This window comes from Eimeria tenella, genomic scaffold, assembly GCF_000499545.2.
Source record: "Eimeria tenella Houghton genomic scaffold, Eth_scaff2625, whole genome shotgun sequence".
NCBI classification, from domain to species: domain Eukaryota; phylum Apicomplexa; class Conoidasida; order Eucoccidiorida; family Eimeriidae; genus Eimeria; species Eimeria tenella.
Genome location: NW_013542498.1, coordinates 3,349 through 3,706, shown reverse-complemented (window position 1 = coordinate 3,706; position 358 = coordinate 3,349). Strand labels below are relative to the sequence as shown.

At 67.3% G+C, this 358-nt stretch overlaps 1 protein-coding gene across 1 annotated transcript in view; it reads right to left on the bottom strand.

Moving 5' to 3' along the window:
• Positions 1-326: 326 nt before the first annotated feature.
• ETH_00040890 (uncharacterized protein) overlaps positions 327-358 on the bottom strand; it is a gene marked incomplete at both ends in the record, with an annotated part of 1,533 nt that continues 1,501 nt past the window's right edge. Inside the window, one exon of the mRNA XM_013375271.1 lies at positions 327-358. Within this exon, the coding sequence (XP_013230725.1) occupies positions 327-358 (32 nt within the window).

Genomic DNA, 358 nt, shown 5'->3' with positions numbered 1-358 from the left:
CTGCTGCTGTGAGTCCCTCGCTGCCGCTGCTGCTGCTGCTGCTGCTGCTGCTGGCCTGCGGGGGGCCCCCCTGGCGGCGAGGCCCATGTCCACGAGCCTGAGGGCCCCCCTGTTGTCCAAGACAAGGTTTGCGGGTTTGACGTCTCTGTGAATAAAGCCAAGTTTGTGGACTGCATGCAGGGCCCCCGCGAGTTGTGCTGCGTAGCTGCGGGCCTGGGGCTCGGGGAGGGGCCCCTGCTGCTGCAGCAGGGCCCCCAGGCTCAGGGGGCCCCCCCACTGCAGCAGCAAAAACAAGTGCTGCTCGTCCTGGAATGCCGCATGCAGCTTCACCAGGTGTCTAGACACCCTGCTGCGCGCC